A 17,500-nucleotide genomic window follows, 5' to 3' on the forward strand; every position below is an offset into this window, starting at 1 on the left:
GAGAGGAGCACACCCCCGGGCGCAGCCGGCCCCGCACCCGCCCCGGGGAAGCGCAGACTTTTCCGCAGGGGCCGGGCTGGCTCGTTCCCCCGGCGGCGCTCTGACAAGTCTCACGCCTGCACCAGAGACGACACTCAGCACCCCGAGAAACCGCCCGAACCAACCCGAAGACAAGGCGGAAAAAAGGAAACCAGCAACATAAAAAAAAAAAAAAAAAAAAAGAATAACCATTTAAAAATCTTAAAAGGGCAAGCCCAGCACACGCGAGAGCAGGGTCCCTCCAGCCGCCGGCTGCGGCGCACACGGCAGGGACCTCCGCTCGGGACCGGCCCCTCGGCCGCCACCGCCGCCGCGCGGCCCGGGGTCGCTTACTGTGCGCGGCGGGGCGCTCCGAGCGCGGGCCCCGCGCCGTCGCCGCCGGCGCTCGCCAAGTCGTCCCGGCTGCCCGCCGCGCGTCCGCCGCGCGCACGCTCTCCTGCCGGCGCCGAGCGCTTTGTACCGAGCGGCTCCCAGGGAGGAGGAAATCGACTTGTCACTTCCTGAACTGTTTGCAACTCGTCCCTTTAACCGGCCCCGGCCAGGCCGCCCGCGCCCGCCGCGCCCGCCGCCGCCGAGGGGCCGCCCGACCTCGGCTGCGTGTCGCTGGGTCGGGCGCTCTGGCGGCGGCGTCGCGGGCCCGGGCGCTCGGCGCGGCGGCGGCGGCGGCGTGCGGCGGCGGCGGCGGCGGCGGCGGCGGCGGCGGCGGGCGAGTGTGCAGTGCGCGCAGCCGCCGGTGGGCGGGGAGTGGGGGGGTCGCGGCGCGCCGCCGGCGGGGCTAGAGGGCGTCCTGCGAGCTGAGCCGCGCGCCGAGCTCGCGCTTGCGAGGCCCCGGGACGCGGGAAGTGGCCCCGGGCCCGGGCCGCGCCGCCACCACCACCCCCCCTCCTCCGCGGCTGCCCGGGGCCGGGGGTCCCGCGGGCGTCCCTCCCGCCACCACCACCCCCCCCGCCCCAGGCCGAACCGGGGCAAAAAAATCCTGGGCCGCGTGGACTTCAGACGTCCAGCTTCCGGGTTGTTGGGTTTTGAGGTTTCAAAGAAACGATCATTACGGTGGCGTGCTGGGGGGGGGGGGGGGGGGGGCGTGTTAGTGTTGTTACACTTTGGGAAAATAAAGCGCTACTTTCCTAACTCGGGGCGCTGATCGAAATAAAGGAATGTGTACTTCAGAAGCCACATGCAAAATATATGCAACTGGTGAAGGAAGGATTTGTGGTTGCTAAGCAGAGGCAGAGCATGTTTCGTTCTGTAACTTAGGATGTTGACTTAAGTTCAGGAATGTAACCCTGATAGAATAAGCAGAGCATTTTCATTGTACTGCTCACCTGGGGGAGGGGGATTGTTTTCCTTGTGAAGTGAACCCCTAGATTTCCCATTACTCCGTCCTACTAGTGTATGTTATTTTATTGACCTTGTATCCAAAGAGATTTTTAGAGAGGAGGTTTTTTTTTTTTTTAAAGAACTCCCCTATGCCTGTTTTGTGTTCTCCTTTGCCAAAAAAACAAAACACCTCATTACTTTACATGGATTGTGTCTGCGCCATTTGAATGGTTCTATTCATAAATCAGGAAACTTTTTCTGTTGCTTCTAGGAACATTTAATTGGTTTTAATCCAATGTTTCAATCCCAGTATCAAACATAAATGAACAATTAACTTCTTGAGCACTTGGGAAACTCTTATATTTCATGGCTATTGCTGAAATATTTCAGTTTCTCTCACACTGGACCCATTCTTTTTCAGAAAATCATGAGCTAACATCTTTCACAAGAGCTACAGCTCACTCCAGTGGTTTCTTCTGCAAGATTAGGATGGCCTACAGTCAGAAGGATGTGAGTCTACTCATTCAAGTAGATGATGTGGGATATAACCCATTCATCCCACAAAAGCCAAAATGAGCTAACAGGGAGAATGCTAAGATTCTGATATCCTTATCCATAAACACTGCTTTAAAAGAATTTATCAAGGGCCAATTTTGAAAGGAGCAAGAACTAAGTCTTCCTAAGTTAAACAAAGAAAGGTACAAGGGATAATTTGAGAATACTGCTACACTTCCCTAATGCCATTTTATCACAGTGTCACCTCGGCCTTTGAGAGCTTTAAGAATATAGTTTAATTTACTTTTTATTAGGAAGCCTAGAGTGACTCCTGCTGGCAAACATTCAGCTTATTCCTACAATTACTAGTTCATCAGGTCAACATAGAAAATAAAATGCAGGGGTCCAGAGCCCGGAGACAATTATTGCAACCATGATTCTTGTTTCTTTCGGGATGATTTTAGTCTCAGAAAATTCCAAGGATTGTGGTTATGGCAAGCCCGTTTACTGCAACGCCTCCTTTCCAACCTAAAGCAGCCTGTTTTTCTGGTTCTGAGGCTTTCTTGCAAATGCACAAACTAAAATACCTGCTCAAGGAGTTGTGCTACTAACCAATGAATGGCTATTTCTCATGTACTTAATTTGAATCTCCAAAAGCTAACCGGTATATACATTAAGGCCTGGATCACTTTACCTTCCAGATACTATGTGGCTCTTTCCACATTATGCAGTTAAGTCCTATACATCTAAAACACCCCCACTCTTTAAGGCTGTATACTACATAGTTGTTTATTATTTAAAAAGTCCTACCCAAAGGTTTTATATTAGAGTTTTGCTCAATTCAGAAGCGCAAAAATAAATGCAGTTGAACTCTGGCTGTAAGACAATGTAAGCTGTATTGGGGGGGGGGGGGTGTCTACCTTTGTTCAATCCTTAAAGGTCAAAACCAAAGCAAAACCAGATTTAGAGCACTACCAGGCAACTAAACACAAATTCATAAGTCAATTTAGGAATAAATCCATAAATAATCTGAAATGATCACTTGTACCTTTTCCATTATCATTGACCAACACTAACTGGGGTAAGCCACGAACACCTGGGAACTATAAAATGCAGGGATCCCATACGGTCTCCCTCCAAGACCGGTAAATGAAACAGGGATAAAGCACAGCAATACTGCCTCTCCTGGCCCCTCTCAAAGCAGAACCACCAAAGGGAGGAACACCTGTGCGTACAGCACGCATCCATCATGTCTCCTCAAAACTGTCTGGGAGAATTTAAACTGAATTACATTCTATACTACAGAGTTGCCCTATTCCAAGTGTAAAGCTCTTAAGCAAGAGGAGACGGTAAGGGTGTATTTTATTAAGAAAGGGTGTAACCAACTATAACTTGTATCAACAAGCTAATAAAGTATTCACCTAAGCACATTTGTGCAGAGGAGGGTAAAGGTTGGATTCTGATATGCACTAAGGAGTGTCCTAGGTAGTTAGTGGGTGTTTTATTTTTGTGCCTTTAGAAGCAGACGAATGTGATATTCAAGCAACAAGGAGCTAAGCTTTGAAGTCTGATCAAGTACCAGTCAATGGTGTTCAGTTTAACCCATCAAATCTGTGTGTGCCTATAGCTGTAAAAAGAGCTCACCACTAAAAAGTCATAAACTAGTTTGTCTCTGAGAATAACACAGTATATTCTTTTTTAGAATAAAGTGAATGAAACAGACATCAAACTTGTTATACATTGGACCCAACAGCACAGTACGCAGATGTGTATTAACCCCTTTATTCGGCTTCCAAAAGCCACTGCCTCTTTGTCACAACTGCTGTATTAAAAGCCAGTCATTCACATTTCACACTGTCCTTTCTAAATCTGAAAAGATCTTTTATAAAGCAGGACCTTTTAAAGTTGCTTATAATAGATGATGGGAAGACAAACACCACCAAGTCCACTTGAAGCATTTTCAAAAAGACCGGCTATGGAAAACAAGTTAGCAAAATACATTTCTTTGGAAGATATGGAAAGTTTTTGGTTACAGATAAAAGCCAAAACTCTGAATCTACTACGGGGACAATTTTCTAATGTAGATTTTATTCATCTATGAGCCAGCTACAACTAACAGCCCTACCTACACATGCATGTTAGGACACACTAATCCTTCCATTCTTTCCTTTCTGATCTTTTATATTGTGTTCTGAAACTTCTCCACTGATGACAAGGAATTATAGCTCTGGCTGGAATCTCTCTCATATCGATAGACAGACAGACAGACAGGTAGGTAGGTAGGTAAGTAGAAATATCTACACATAGAGAGGTATCTCCCCTATCTATATACACACCTTTTTTTTTTTTTTTTTTTTTTTTTTTTTTTTAACGTTTATTTATTTTTGAGACAGAGAGAGACAGAGCATGAACGGGGGAGGGGCAGAGAGAGAGGGAGACACAGAATCGGAAGCAGGCTCCAGGCTCTGAGCCATCAGCCCAGAGCCCGACGCGGGGCTCGAACTCACGGACCGCGAGATCATGACCTGAGCTGAAGTCGGACGCTTAACCGACTGAGCCACCCAGGCGCCCCTATACACACCTTTTTTAAGAGGCACTTCGGTTCTTGAAGACAAAGTTACTTTTTGATTCAAGAATTAAATAAAACAAATGTATTTTCATTGAAAAATAACCATGGCAGTGAATTTAATGATACCAATCTAACTCCTTTGATACAAAATGAGAGTTGAAAGCAGCTTGAAGCGGAATGCCTATTGAAATCAGCGCATGTGAATCTGCACAGCTTTGTAACCAAACGTCTAGCACCATTGAGGTACGAAGCATGCCAGCTGGGACAGCATTGTGCACCACAAAGTGTGGGTTGTAAGCCTAAGTCCTGAGCACAAACCCTGGTTTCCAAGTTGGCAGGTGCTGAAAACACAGCAAATGTCACGCTTGCAACTCACTGGATGAAGAGCTCTGGGTAATGCAAGCTAAAAAGAACAGAGCAACAGTTAAAACTTATTTAACTTGGAGATATATATATATATATATAGAGAGAGAGAGAGAGAGAGAGAGAGAGAGAGAGAGAGAGAGAGAGAGAGATAGATATAATGTTTTTTTGTTTGTTTTTGGGTTTTTTTTTTTTTGGCAAGTTAAGAGTAGCTCTTGGTGTTATGTGCTACCAGAAAACACCAGCATGAAAAAGGAAGACAGTGAAAAGTTTCTGCATGGTAAATAAACAAAAGGAATACAATGAAGGCTCTTCACAATTTACATTCAAAGTTACTGGTGTATGTAAAACTTATCAAACCTGTGTTACTATTTTAATAGTAACAATGAAAAGCGTAATTCATTCCTGACCTTTCCCTGATCTATTTATGATCTGAGCTGAAGGAGACTCTAATTGATATCACTGTTAACATGGTTACTCACCCATAACCTAGCTTGGCCTCAGACCCTCCACCAAAAACACAGCTAAAAACAAGTGGCAGTATCTTCATATTGTTATACGCTGAGTTTTATCTAGAAAATATTTCAACAGCACAGCCAGACTAAATGTTTCTGCTATCATCTTCAAATGAAAATCTTTTCCATTTTTTTCTTATATAGCCTTTAGTGGAATTCAGATTTAGTATTTATGATACAAGCCCAAAATTTGCCTTAATTTTTCTCTCCTGTCAACTGTCTACCATATAATGTCACTGCCTCAAGAAAATCTATTTTTAACTCATCCCTAGTGATATGCTCAAAGCCACTGCTATCCTGCCTATCCCCATAAAAATGAGACCCAGTGAATTTCATTTTCATTATGTAGAAAGGAAACTGTGAAACGACATACAGTTTGTGATTTCACAGAGTTTAAATACCCAATCTAAAGACTGAATTGGGTTTAAAATACCAAGGAAAATAATCAGTCTCCGGCTCCAAAGGGTAGAACATCCTTGGGAGCAGTATGAAAAGAACATGTGCCCCACATAGTATATTAGCCTGTGAATTTCTTAACTCTCCTCAGCAGTTTGTCAACCTTCTGTTTTAACCAAAAGCAAAGATGTTTTGTTTTATTGTATCCATTATAAGAGGGACTGGCCTTGCCTATTTTCTGTGCACATACCCCGCCCCTGACCTGAGACAAAGAAGAAGTGATACGAGAAGTTAGCTTGCTTTTTAACCGCTACTTTACAGCTTCTCTTAACTTTCACCAAAAAACCCTCCCCAAAAAACAAAAGCCGTGATCAAATCCAGGTTATGTAACCACCATAGCACTAAACTACCTCACTCAGGGAAGCTTTCATTATGTCCATCCTAGGGACATACCTCCTTATCATACTGATCTCATCTCTATAGAGTTTTTAAAAAATAGTTCAAAGACTTCAGCTCTTTGAGGATGACTAGAGAAAGTGACACTATTCTGGCCAGTATTTCTCTAGTCACACTAAGCCGGGTCCAGGCACTGGGATATTCACTTACCCACCAATAAAAAAGGTTGAGTACACAAATCTGAAAACCAAATGTTTTCTAGACTAGGTAGGATAAACAACTGATTCGATGTACACAACATACTATACTGTCAGTTCCACTATAAACTGAGGTCAAATCAGATAAACTGTTTAAAGTGTTAACCAACCTCAAACTTTGAAATGTCACTGTGAATGGCACCGTTAACTCAACATAAAACGAGGAGACAAAACACAACTCACTGATCAAAGAAATTCAATCTAGATGATGCGAGGTGGAAATCAATGATAAAACCCTGCCCCACTGCTTCCTCAGTGCCAGGTAAGACCCAAATCCAACTCAACTTTCATTGAACCTGATGCATGGTTAGTCGAAGGACCTGCTCTCAGTTCCCTTGTTGGAAATAACACCTCAGCATGCAGACCTGATGATGGAAGGTGCATCATGTCCTTGGCCATTTGTTTTTCAATTCAAATGCATCCAAATGAACATGGTCCCCATCATACCTACATTTATTACTAAATAATTACCACGTAAACAGATAACGACCTTAAATGTGAGTATCCTTAGAGTTTGCTAAAACACATCATAAAGATCGTTTGTTGAAAATGACTAAAGCAGCAGCAGCAGCTACACAGAACGGTTTTTTAAGAAATTCTGGAAGGCCCACCTGTTCCAAATCTTCACTCTTACTCACCTATCCACCACTTGGCCTCTCCCCGCCATCGAAACACTCTTGGAATACAGTGGACCTGAAGACATAACTCAGTGGCACTGAGGGCTAAAATCTCAAACAAGTCAATCTATCAGCCCCAATGGGAAGACGGATTCTTGCAGGAGAGAATATTTACCTGGCACTGGCGTTTGCTAGGAGTCATGCTAAGTGGCTTCACATTGATTTTTCTTACTTAATACTCGTTCACACCCCCATTACGTGAAGTCTACACAACTGTTTCTGTCTCCGTTACTCAAACCTGCTCCCAAGAGATGTTCTGAAGGGAAACCAAGCTTAAGTACGTGTAGGCTATCCACTAGGCACTTTCCCAGCACCGTCAACATACTTCGCTGTCACTGAGCGGAGAGGCAGGTGCAGGACGGGAAGGCAGTAGCCCAGAGAGGTACAGGGCCTAAGAAGGGCACACGCACACACTGCACCCGAGCGAGGGTCTCTGTGCAGCATGACCAGGTAGAAGCCTCAGCGCCCTGGGGCTGCAGGGTGCTAAATTAGGTCACCTGTCACTGTGATTCCTGGGTGCCTACTCAGGCCCAGTCTTGATCTCGACCTTTCTGTACATACAATCCAAGCAGACTGAACAATCAGATGTAAACTTCTAAGTTTCTCGGATAAAATATACTATGGTCAAACGACTACAAACTCAATTATCAAGTATATCACCAGGGACAAACAATACTCAAATCTGAAGTTTACCAATGAATGTACAAAGATGTTTTATAGATGGAAAAATACATGATTTTATGCTCCAAATGTTTTATTATATGTACATATATTTTTTCACATACGTAGATACCGTTGTTTAAAAGAACTGTAAAATGACCCAATGACTGATTCTTAGCTAATGGGAGTGTTTAAACTTCCCATATATAGCAGAAACCTGGGGCACCTGGGTGGCTCAGTTGGTTAAGCATCCGACTCTTCAGCTCAGGTCACGATGTCACGGTTCATGAGACTGAGCCCCTCACTGGGCTCTGTGCCGACAGCACGGAGAGGCCGCTTCGGATTCTCTCTCAAAATAAATAAATAAACATTTACTGTGGAAACCTATTTTGCAAGCCCATCTCTAAACCTTAGATCAACTTCAGCAGGTAGTATGGACTGAATGTTTGTGTCAACCCCCTCCCAAATTCACAAGTTGAAGCCCTAACCCTCAACGTGATGGTATTTGGAAATGGGGCCTCTGGGAGGTAATCAGGGTTAGGTGAAGTCAGGCAGGCGGGGCTCTCATGATGGAACTGGCACCCTTAGGAGACACACAAGAGAACCTGCTCTCGTGCTCCCTCCCTCTCCCTTGTAGGCATGCACAAGGGGCTCGTGTGAACATACAGGGGGATGGCAGCTGCCTACATGCCAAGAGCAGAGGCTTCAAAAGGAAGCCTGCCTTGCTGGCACCTTGATCTTGGACTTCCCGGTCTCCAGACTGTGAAAAGTAAATTCCTGTTGTTGAAACTACCCAGCCAACGGCAGCCCAAGCTGACCAGCACCGGGGTGGAGAACTTTAAATATCACCTGCTGACCACCCTCATTTTACAGAGATGAAACCTGAACCCCAGAAAAGGAAAGCAACCTGCCTATACTGCAATCATTTTTTTCCTCCCAAATTGAGTATTTCAAGATAAACATTTCTCTTTCATATTTATTCTACTACTTACCAGATTTTAAACACTCTGTTACTACAGAATGAAAGGAACCAAAACAAATCAAATTTCAAGGCCAGAAAATAATCTGACACCGCATTTGTCATAAATTAAATCATTAATCAAATGGACTTAGTAATAATAAGGTGATCCCTCTGACTTCTGGTTACGTTAGCACCTTCACCATACAGAGATTCCAGGAGGAAACCTCAGAGCACTAAATGAACAAACTTCTCCAAGAGACAGGCTTATTTCACAGTGAGGTCCTGTATGTGGAATCCCCCTCATAGTTTAATCCAGTTAATTACTTTTTAATTAAATAATAACCACCCTAGTTGGAAGTACATGGCCATATGGAATTCAATCCTCTCTCTTGAGCAAACTATAGTCTCAATTTTTTTTTTTTGACCCAACTGGTCCTCTTCACAAAATCAGAGCTTTCCTGCTAGACATGTTAGGGCTCCCACACGGAATAAACAGCTCTGACTCGTGCGCCTCGTTTAGGATTGCTTCTCAAAAGTCAGCAAGTATTATTCCCATTCAAAACAACAGCATAGAAACCCTTTCGCTGAGTCACAACTGGGCCTCACAGGTTACATTTTATAAATAAGACAACGGTCAGTGTTTTTCATTCACAACTTCAGGCCTGTCTTCCAAAACTTGCATACAGCTCTTTAATTCAGCCCAGCATGTTTTATTAAATGCCATATTATGATTTGCCCCATTCAGACTCCAGCTAGGCTTCTTGTTGAGGACACGGAAGGAAAACTTAATTATTGCTGCTTCAGTGCATCTAAATTTATTTCATTACCAAAATCAACAGAGTAAGGGCGAGATGCTGTAGCAGAAAGGCAGCCGGACATGGAATGTAAACTGCTCCTTCCTCTACCCTTCCCCCCGCCCACCCCACCCTCAGAGTTCCATGGTTGGAAAGCATCCTAACGTGGGCTTTTTTTTTTTTTTTTTTTTTTTTTTTAGCCAGGATGTACTAAAATTAGATGGGAACAAAGGACTGACATTTTCATACACGAGGAGGGGTTAGGAGAAAAACGTGCACTGGCGGCACCCACTCTCTTCTACATTTAGCTTCTCCCCCCGCCCCCCCACAACTGCGTCCATCCTTGACAAGAGGCAGGGAGGGCATCGGCAGGAGCGCTGCGGGGAGCACTACGCCCAGCCCGGCGGAGAATCCCAGAGAATGCTAACCTGCCTGTCTGTAAGTATGTTAATGAAGAATGAGAAATACAGTTCACGGTGCCCTTATTCAACTGGAGTATTTTCACACTTCTTTCAAGGCTCCTCATACGGTGTCCAGGATATGCTCATCGCTGGTTCATGTGTAAATTTTTAGGTATTTGGGAAAACAAATACGGTACATTTGCTTTCCTTACAAAGCTTCCGGGTAGCATGCACACAAAAAAGATGACTCACTAAAGTACTTATTTTCTGATGCGGTGATAACAATACATATTTTAAAACATAAAAGAATTTATCATTTCTTCCAAATGGGCCACTTAAAAATGAAAAACAGTAGATTCGGGGTTTTTTTAATATCTTCCTCTTAGAAACTGGACAAGTAATTTGCAAATACTCTAAGGCACAATTGATCTCTTAGTCGTAAGTCTTTCTTACAACGGTATCAGCATGACAAAAGTACATTCTGCCAGCCTCCACATCCAGTTTTTGAAGTTCTACTTCATAAAAGCAGGATATTGATACATTCATGTCTTGTGAATTATTCCTATCTTTTTAATTTGGTTTCCCTGGGCCTAAACCACAGGTCTACACAGTGACCGCTCAAAATTCAGTTCGAGAAGCCCTTTAATGATTAGTCTAATGCACTGAGTTGGAAAGATTTTTAAAACTCAGTAAGTACCGACTCGAGCTCTCTTTTTTTCCTGGTTACTGGAGCCCATCTTGACATCTAAGCTGGAAATGAATGATCTTTCAACAACACGCCAGGGATTTTGCTAAGGTCATATTCAATCATTCATTAGGCTTCTTCCCCCTCGCTTTTCAGAGTTCTATTGTGAAGCTGGTTTTATTCAGCATTTATGTAGCCTGTGGGCTTGGGTGTTTGTCTGCTTAATGTTGAGTTTCATTTCTATGCCCCTAACATAGGAATCCATCAATTGACCAAAGAATTTCAAACTATTCTTTTACTTTTCTAACAAATTGCATGGTGTGTATGACGAATAAATTAGCATTAATTTTCTTCCATTAACTGTTAATAAAACATGCTCCTGTGCTCCCCCTTCTTCTAAGGACATCTCTGTTTCCTGCCTAACAGAGAAATGACAAGGGTTTCCTAATTTTTTCCCACTAAGCAATTGTCCTTCAACCTAGCATGCTTCTCGTCTCCCACAATCAAGCTCTAGGTCACGGGCAGCCTCCTTCCAGTGAAGTGTACTAGACAGACTCCTTTCAGAGCCCATCAACACCTCCCTCCCCCCCCCCCGCCCCCCCCACCGCCACACACACACACACACACAAATAGCTAAAGAAGTTTTACTACTGTGGAACACAAGACACTTGGTCCCTTGCTTTCAAAGCAGAAAGCTGTCTCTGGAGCACGTACACTCTAGTTCACAGTGCCAAAAACAGGAAATCAAACCCAGGTCTCCCCACAGCAGAATGCCGGCCTGGAGAGCAACGGATTTTTCACATTTGTAGAGATTTTCATCAGGGGCCACCAGACACATACACACGTGTGTAAATATATAAAATAAAATTATTTAAGAAAACATACATCAAAGTCTATTGACACAGGCAGGGATACTCTCTTTGCAGATCAATTTAAGGAAAATTATTTCAAAGGCTATAGGCTAATATAGGTTTCTTAAAAATTAAAGCTTCCATTATACTCGGGATGAATGTAAATTAACATATACATACATATATATATATATATATATATATATACACACTACATTACTACATCACAGTATCACAGAAAATTTAAAAAAATAGTAGTGAACTGAAAACATATTATTCATTGCAAACACTAAACGTTTTTTGTATAGGTTTACCTCCCTTCTTTCCCCCAAATAACAGAAAATCGCATCCATACCGCAGACGACGAAGAAGAAAGGAAAATTTGCTGCTAGTACAATGAGGAGGGGGGCGGGGGATCGTTCAGGGACAGTTGTACTATTTTAAAATGGCTTCAGTCAAGCTGCCAAGAGTAGTGTCAGGTTTGATTCTCATCTGCATAAACACCAGTCCCAAAAAGCAACTCTAACTCGTGCACCTGGCTTAAAGCAAAATGTTCTGAAAACTTTCGACTTGTTCATCGGTGTCACGGGCCCATTCGGCCTCAAACCCCTTCGGACCGGCCTGCGCACCTCCTGAGCACAGAAGGGCCGGCTACTGCGGCTGTAATGTCCTAATGAGAAGCAACGAAGCTGTGCAGGCTCCAGAGAGAAACTTCGTTTGCATTTCAAACAAGTTTCCTCAAAATAAGAGCGTCTTTTGATGAAACAGAGCGGCAATTCCAACTTCTCATCCAGAGAAACCAGCGCTCACCACAGAACTGACCGCTCCCTTTCGAAACCGCGTTTCTTCCGGGTCCCCACACGGTCACGTGACACAACAGACCGAAGTGCAAGAGTTACATATTTGCGGCCGGTTTTGGTAACCTGGGGGCACCTGCCGGCCTGGTTTTGGAAGTGTGGTATTATTTGGAAACACGAATTGACTGTTAGCATTCTGGTACCTTCCATTTGTTGTCACTGCAGTCTCTGGGGGGCTGGCTTCCGGCATGATTCGCTGACAGGGAGAGATGACAAATCCCTTCTCCTAACCTTAGCAACAGCTCCAAGGTCCCCCCCAAATGCTTCATCTTCGCAAACGGGACGGACCACCACCGCCGCCCCCCACCGAGGGTGACTCGAGGAGCTTTTCAACGGAGACCCGCTCGGTGGGTTTGATCAGTGAATCAAACCCCATGTCCCCGTCTGGCGGCACGGAGAGCCCAGTCCGTCAGAGCAGTGCTTGAAAACAGCACACGGAGCCACGCGAAATTCTAAAAAAGTGCTTCCATCCTACTGTCACATTTGACATCAAGAAAGAGCAACACGAAAACACGACACAGACCAAACCTCCTTGGTAAATGATAAACCATGTTTCTGTGGGTTAAGATCCCATGCCTAGCCTAGTTTGTGAAATCAACACGAGTTTTTCACAGGTTTAAATCACATGTATTTTGAAGGAACTTCTCAGCCACTCTGGTTAAAAATGAGAGCTTTTCAAACAATCGGATTTGTGTTGAAAGCTTGTGTAAATGTCTGCGGTTATCTCGTGCCCGGCAGGTAGCAACCTTAATGGCTGGTTGACGTGGATCTAAACCAAACCCCTCTGCCCTCCACCCCGCCCCCCACCCCACTCAGGGACAAAACGGAGAGAGAAAGGGTTGTGATGCCAGACTCGCTCATTACCGGATGAACATGCGCCAGACAAACAAAAACCCCACAGACCCAAAGAGCTGAAAATCATCAAAAACTGTATCGCTTTCAAATTTGTGTAGCGGCTCCCGTATTAAAGGATTAGCCCGAATGCGACGATGGCGTCACGTGGTCACGCTATCTTCTCAAAAACGTCAAGAAATACACTGTTTCTCTTGCTAACCGGCCCTAACTGGAACATCTTTGTCCCCGCGTCCCCGGGGGCTTCTAGGTACACATCTAGCTCACACCCCCCCCTTCGCAGAAGAGTCTGTCACGACAAAAGGGAGGTGGGGGAAAGTGACGAAGGACGGACGGCTCGCCGGCTCCGGTCCACAGACCCACACCGGCACCAGAAGGGAGGGGCAGAGCTCCTGAAAATCCTACTTAACTTCCCTGGCAGCGTCTTCTCCGGACCAGGCCTGGTTCCCTCCCTGAGCCGCAACTGCCATTAAGGCAGAGACTGACTTAGCACCTGGGAAGCAGAATATGCCGGGGGAACGGCCAGGGGAAGAGTCAGACCCAAAGAATCCCGGCTCCACCCTGTACCCGTCCTTCCAGTGGAGACCGGAGTAAGTTACACACACCTTGAGAAGATATCGGGAGGATTCGCTGATTTAATACGATAACGTAACTTAACGTAACTTAACACGGAGCCAGCAGATAACAGTATCTGTTAGTTGTCTTTTCTACTTCCTGTTTTTCCCTCAAAGCGGGTTAAAAAAAAAAAAAAAAAAAAAAAAAAAGCCCATCGGCAGCAACAAACAAGCTCAATAAATATTTCCTGATCAACTCACACATTTATCTGACTTTAATTGTATACACGAAAACTAGGGGACTTTCCCGGGTATTAAATAATTTTTTTTTCAAATAACCACCATTCAACCCCAAACAGTAAGTATACCTATGATGTTTCACAAACAGTCTAATAAAACACGAAGAAGGCTGGTGTTTACGACCCTGGCCCTGGAGTCGTTTCACCCAATCTGAACAAGCAGTTCCATTCGATCCAACCTCACCAAGGCACAAAAACCAAGAGCACGTGCTTTCTGTAAATTCATTTACTGCTTTAAAGTTTTTAACTGTTCAGCAGTTACAGAAAAGTTTTAATCAAAGAGAAAAAGATTTACATTCCAAGGACAAAAGAAAACCTGACATGATTCTCGGCTGGTCTCTACAACTCAACCACCCCGTGAGCGCGTAGCTTTACCGACCCTCCGTATCCATTCAACACGTGCACATCCTGCGGTACTTACTAAGCACGTATTTGCACGTGCATTTTCTGTGTCAGGGCTACTTTGATGTGGAGCTTCTTAACGAAGCTAACTGAATTTGTCCAGTGAAAAGTCTCACGTTTTTTGGAAAACCAAAGCTGTTACACTGTTTCCAGATCTGCCTCCAAAGCTGAACGTGGGTGTTGGCAGCTCTTCAAAAAGTTCAAACCCTGTCAGACAAGATTAAAATATTTTTAATAGGGGCTGAGTCCCGCAGCGAAGGGAAGTCTGTATTAACGAGGTACCCGAGAACCTTTCGCGAAACTATGATTCCAGACTCCAAGTCGTGACTGAATTTCACGTGGTACATTTTCAACTCCCCCGCGCGCGTCCCCACTGACGCTTTAAACTGAGCAAGCAGCAGGCAAGACCGAAGTCAACCGGCAGGAAAGAGGCTTTCCCTCCTCCCTCCCTTCCCCCACTTCCGGTCTCTTCTCTCTCAGACTCTGTATCTCCCTCCGTCTACCGCAGCACCTCGCAGGAAGGAGCCACCGTGTGCGGAGACGATCCCAGGTAGCGCGGAACGGTTCTGGGAGCTTCCTCTGCAGCGACTTAACCCACACCACACACGCCGAAGTACTGAACACCGAAGGGTCAGACAACATGGAAGCGAAAAGGAGTTGCGGACGATGAAAAAGTTCTGGAGACGGGTGGTGGTGAAAAAGTTCTGGAGGTGGAGGGCGGTGATGGCTGAGCAACAATGGCAACGTACTCACTCAATGTCACAGAGCAGAACACTTTAAAAGGGTTAAATGGCGAGTCTTACCTTCTACGCATTTTACCACAACAAAAAGAGTGTGTAACCAAAGATCAAGACCCAAACTGAACTAAGAATCTGGGAAGAAAAGGAAGTAGGAATTTTCAAGGAAGCACCGTGTGGTTTTTAAATTAACATGGCTTCAAAAGTCAGGGGTTCAAGTCCCAGCTCGACCACTTCACGAGGTGAAAGACAGGCCACCAGGATCCTCCTTTTCAATGCGAGGAGGTTACACATACCAGTGCCCCTACCTACCTCATAGTGATTTTGTAAAGATCAAAATGAGGTAACGTGGCATTTTCCTGAACTACAAAATAAAATGGAAGTTTAACATTTGGGGGCGCCTGGGTGGCTCAGTTGGTTAAGGCCTGACTTCGGCTCAGGTCATGATCTCACGGTTTGTGAGTTCGAGCCCCGTTCGGGCTCTGCGCTGACGGCTCGGAGCCTGGAGCCCGCTTCGGATTCTGTGTCTCCCTCGCTCTCTGCCCCTCCCCTGCTCATGCTCTCTCTCTCTCTCTCTCTCTCTCTCTCTCTCTCTCAAAAATAAACATTTTTAAAAAATGGAAATTTAACATTTTATTATTTTAAACCAGGACAAACAAGGCTGGGAAGTGAACCAGGGTTTTCCTTCAGTGATAGGTCTATTAGTTTGGAGGATCGATTTCGATTTGTTTTTCCCTAGGAAAGGGTGGTGTCCGCATTTTCGAGCTGCCGCTGAAATAGCTCTGATAAACAGAAAAAATATAACAGGATATATATTATGGCATCAACCGGCCTCTTGTACTTGGTTTCATTGTGCATTCTAACTCACATTCTTAATCAAACTGCACCGAATTTTAACAAATGACCATATATTAAAATGCTCATTAAAACTGATAAGAAAGCTTTTCCAAAGAAGGACAGGCCCCTAAACGGAGCCACTGTGCTGGATATACAGGCACAAAATCTATCTGTTTTCTGAAATTTTACACAGGCTTAAAATACTTCATAATAAAAATTTGGAGAAAATGGAGAGGTCTGTGTGAATTTTCCAGGACTAATCTTTAACTCCTTAAACTAACTATACAGAATTGAAGTGATTACGTTTTAATAGAGAATACACCAAAATCTTAAAAAGTGGTTGTATTCCAGTGATAGGTAACAAATGCTTTTAGTTTTGTTGTTGTTTTGTTTTTGTTTTTAATTTAGGAGAGAGAGCACGTGTGAGTGCACGTGGGGGGGGAGGGCGGGAGGCAGAAGGAAGAATCTTAAGCAGGCTTCACTCTCAATGCGGAGCCCGACGTGGGGCTCAGGATCGTGACCTGAGCCAAAATCAAGAGTCAGAAGCTCAACCGACCGAGCCACCCAGGCACCCCACTTTTAGTTATTTTAATCTATATGCTTATGTGTTGGGGTTATTGACATTTTTCAGTCTCTTTCGTAACGAATTTAGATTACTTTTATGGTAAAATAGGTTTTCGGGAATGTTTTTAATTCAGTAGTTTTAAGAAAGTCCAGTTCCTTGGACATCAAAGTAGAACACCCCAATATCTGGCGAATGATTCCGGTAATCCTCACCAAAACAAATGACAACGTAAAATGTTTATACAGACATGGCTGTGAAGGAAAAGTACAAGATTTCCACAGTTTTATGAACATTTATGCTTCAGATAAGGAAAGAAGCGAAAAGTCTTTAAAGGCCGGTAAAGCAAGCTTCGTTCTACGCAAAAGGGACCATGGGAGCCAATCTTGAGAAGCTACTGCCAAGACCCTCAGCAGTGACACACGTATTCTGTGAGTGTTCGGTGCCCAACCCCAAACACCATATTCTCAGAGACACATGGCTAAAAATGTCTTCAATTGTACATATTTAACATTTCCTGTTGTAACATTTTGCTTATTTAAACTCTGTATTAAGCTCTAAAACTGAACATAAGTTAAAGTGGTTCTCAGACACAGACACGATTTTAAGGACTCTTTACCAGGCTCAAGTCTGTTCCTCATTATCAAAGACAGACAAATATGTTTTTGTCTGGTGGTTCCAGGGGTAAAAGAGAACACCTGTATTTAAGAACCGGGAAAGAAACTTGCCCTACACAGTGTTCACTTCGAGCATTTATTAAAACTGTCAAGCTTCTGGAACTGGGAAAGACTATGGATACGGGGCCCCAACAGTTCTAAAGGAAACAAATTTAACATGGAAGATAGTAAAATTAATGGCACGAAGTACAGGACAATAAATCACATATAATTCTTGTTTTCCAGAGGCAGTAGTAATGAAACCACAAGCTCACATTTCAAGCCTCAAACACTTCAGGTTTTACATTATATAACGGGCCAAAGTCACTGAATGGGCACAAAAAGACATGCGTTAACTGCGCTCCCTC

At 44.3% G+C, this 17,500-nt stretch overlaps 1 protein-coding gene across 4 annotated transcripts in view; it reads right to left on the minus strand.

The window, feature by feature from the left end:
- Nucleotides 1–17,500, minus strand: part of EEF1AKMT2 (EEF1A lysine methyltransferase 2) — a 71,519-nt gene that overhangs the window by 37,903 nt on the left and 16,116 nt on the right. The window contains exon 6 of one of the 4 annotated variants that reach the window (XM_058698052.1): nt 14,147–14,547. The exons of 2 other annotated variants lie outside the window; for them this stretch is intronic. In XM_058698052.1, the coding sequence (XP_058554035.1) occupies nt 14,453–14,547 (95 nt within the window). In that variant the 3' untranslated portion in view covers nt 14,147–14,452. Of the gene's footprint in view, nt 1–14,146; nt 14,548–15,684; nt 15,860–17,500 lie in introns of those variants that run through there. One more of the 4 variants, XM_058698055.1, reaches the window with a different exon arrangement.

The sequence above is a fragment of the Neofelis nebulosa genome, chromosome 13 (assembly GCF_028018385.1).
Source record: "Neofelis nebulosa isolate mNeoNeb1 chromosome 13, mNeoNeb1.pri, whole genome shotgun sequence".
NCBI classification, from domain to species: Eukaryota; Metazoa; Chordata; class Mammalia; order Carnivora; family Felidae; genus Neofelis; species Neofelis nebulosa.